The following is a 1,009-nucleotide window of genomic DNA, read 5'->3' as shown; positions in this document are numbered from 1 at the left end:
AGGGTTGTAATACAGTAATCACATACAAAGATATGAGTATAGTAATGCTTACATTATTAGATAGTACATATTAGGCATCATAAAAATGTTAGGAAAAATTTCAGAATTCTCCAAAATCTTTATTATGATAATTATGGCCAACAACTATATAGGGTATAAAGGAGGTATTTGCTCTACTGAACGTCTTTTATTTTTACAGTAGAGATTTAGATTGAGATCATCATTATTTTTGTCACAAGTTTAACTATAGCAGTGATAAAATTTGCCAAAAAAATGTTAACATTTTTTCTTGTAAGGTATTGGTAGTAGATAGTAATTCTTTTTATCTAAGTTATCCCTGCTAAGTTCTTTAATATTATGAATATGAAAGAAAATGGGTTTTCTAACGGAGACTAAAGAAGATGAAATGCAAAATATGGGGGAATGATATGTTGAAGGATTAACAGTACAAAGGATTGACAATAATAATTCCCCCTCTTGATATTGTAAGTGATCATAAGTCATAAAGTAATTCCGATGATGAATGACAAACTTTCTTTAAAAGTGGGAATTTTGAAATAATTTTAGCAAGTATGACATTTCCGTTTTGATGAAGCCCAAGTAATTTTGATAATTAAGGTACGTTCATAATAGCCGGTTTTAATTACATTCTTTCTAATTCTCATTTTATATTTTTTGCTTTTGATATATAAAGTGTCTGTTTCTCCAGTATTATGTCTGTCCTTTGTTATGTAACTTTTGTGTCATGCCTTTTCTCAAGTGACTCCTTTCTCATGTCACAATATCGAGCAGGTATAAGATACACCCAGATATTTGAAGAGCAGTCTGAGCAGCATGTCGTATTTCCAGGTGTGGAATCCAGTTGCGACATCGTGGCCCGACTTCACCCACCCGAAGGCGACTTATTATTGGAGTCGACAGATCTTGCGGTATCACAGCAGTGTCCCTGTAGATGGTGCCTGGATTGTAAGTCTGCGATGCGCATGATGTAGTTTTGATGGGTCTGTTC

General features: G+C 33.5%; 1 protein-coding gene across 1 annotated transcript in view; it reads left to right on the top strand.

Annotated features, from left to right (window-relative positions):
* Positions 1-1,009, top strand: part of LOC119594200 (lysosomal alpha-glucosidase-like) — a 23,350-nt gene that overhangs the window by 12,266 nt on the left and 10,075 nt on the right. The window contains exon 12 of the mRNA XM_037943271.1: positions 850-966. Coding sequence (XP_037799199.1) covers positions 850-966 — 117 coding nt within the window. The remainder of the gene's footprint in view (positions 1-849; positions 967-1,009) is intronic.

This window comes from Penaeus monodon, chromosome 33, assembly GCF_015228065.2.
Source record: "Penaeus monodon isolate SGIC_2016 chromosome 33, NSTDA_Pmon_1, whole genome shotgun sequence".
NCBI lineage: Eukaryota > Metazoa > Arthropoda > Malacostraca > Decapoda > Penaeidae > Penaeus > Penaeus monodon.
The sequence above is the reverse complement of the archived record's forward strand: the minus strand, read 5'-3'. Positions and strand labels throughout refer to the sequence as shown.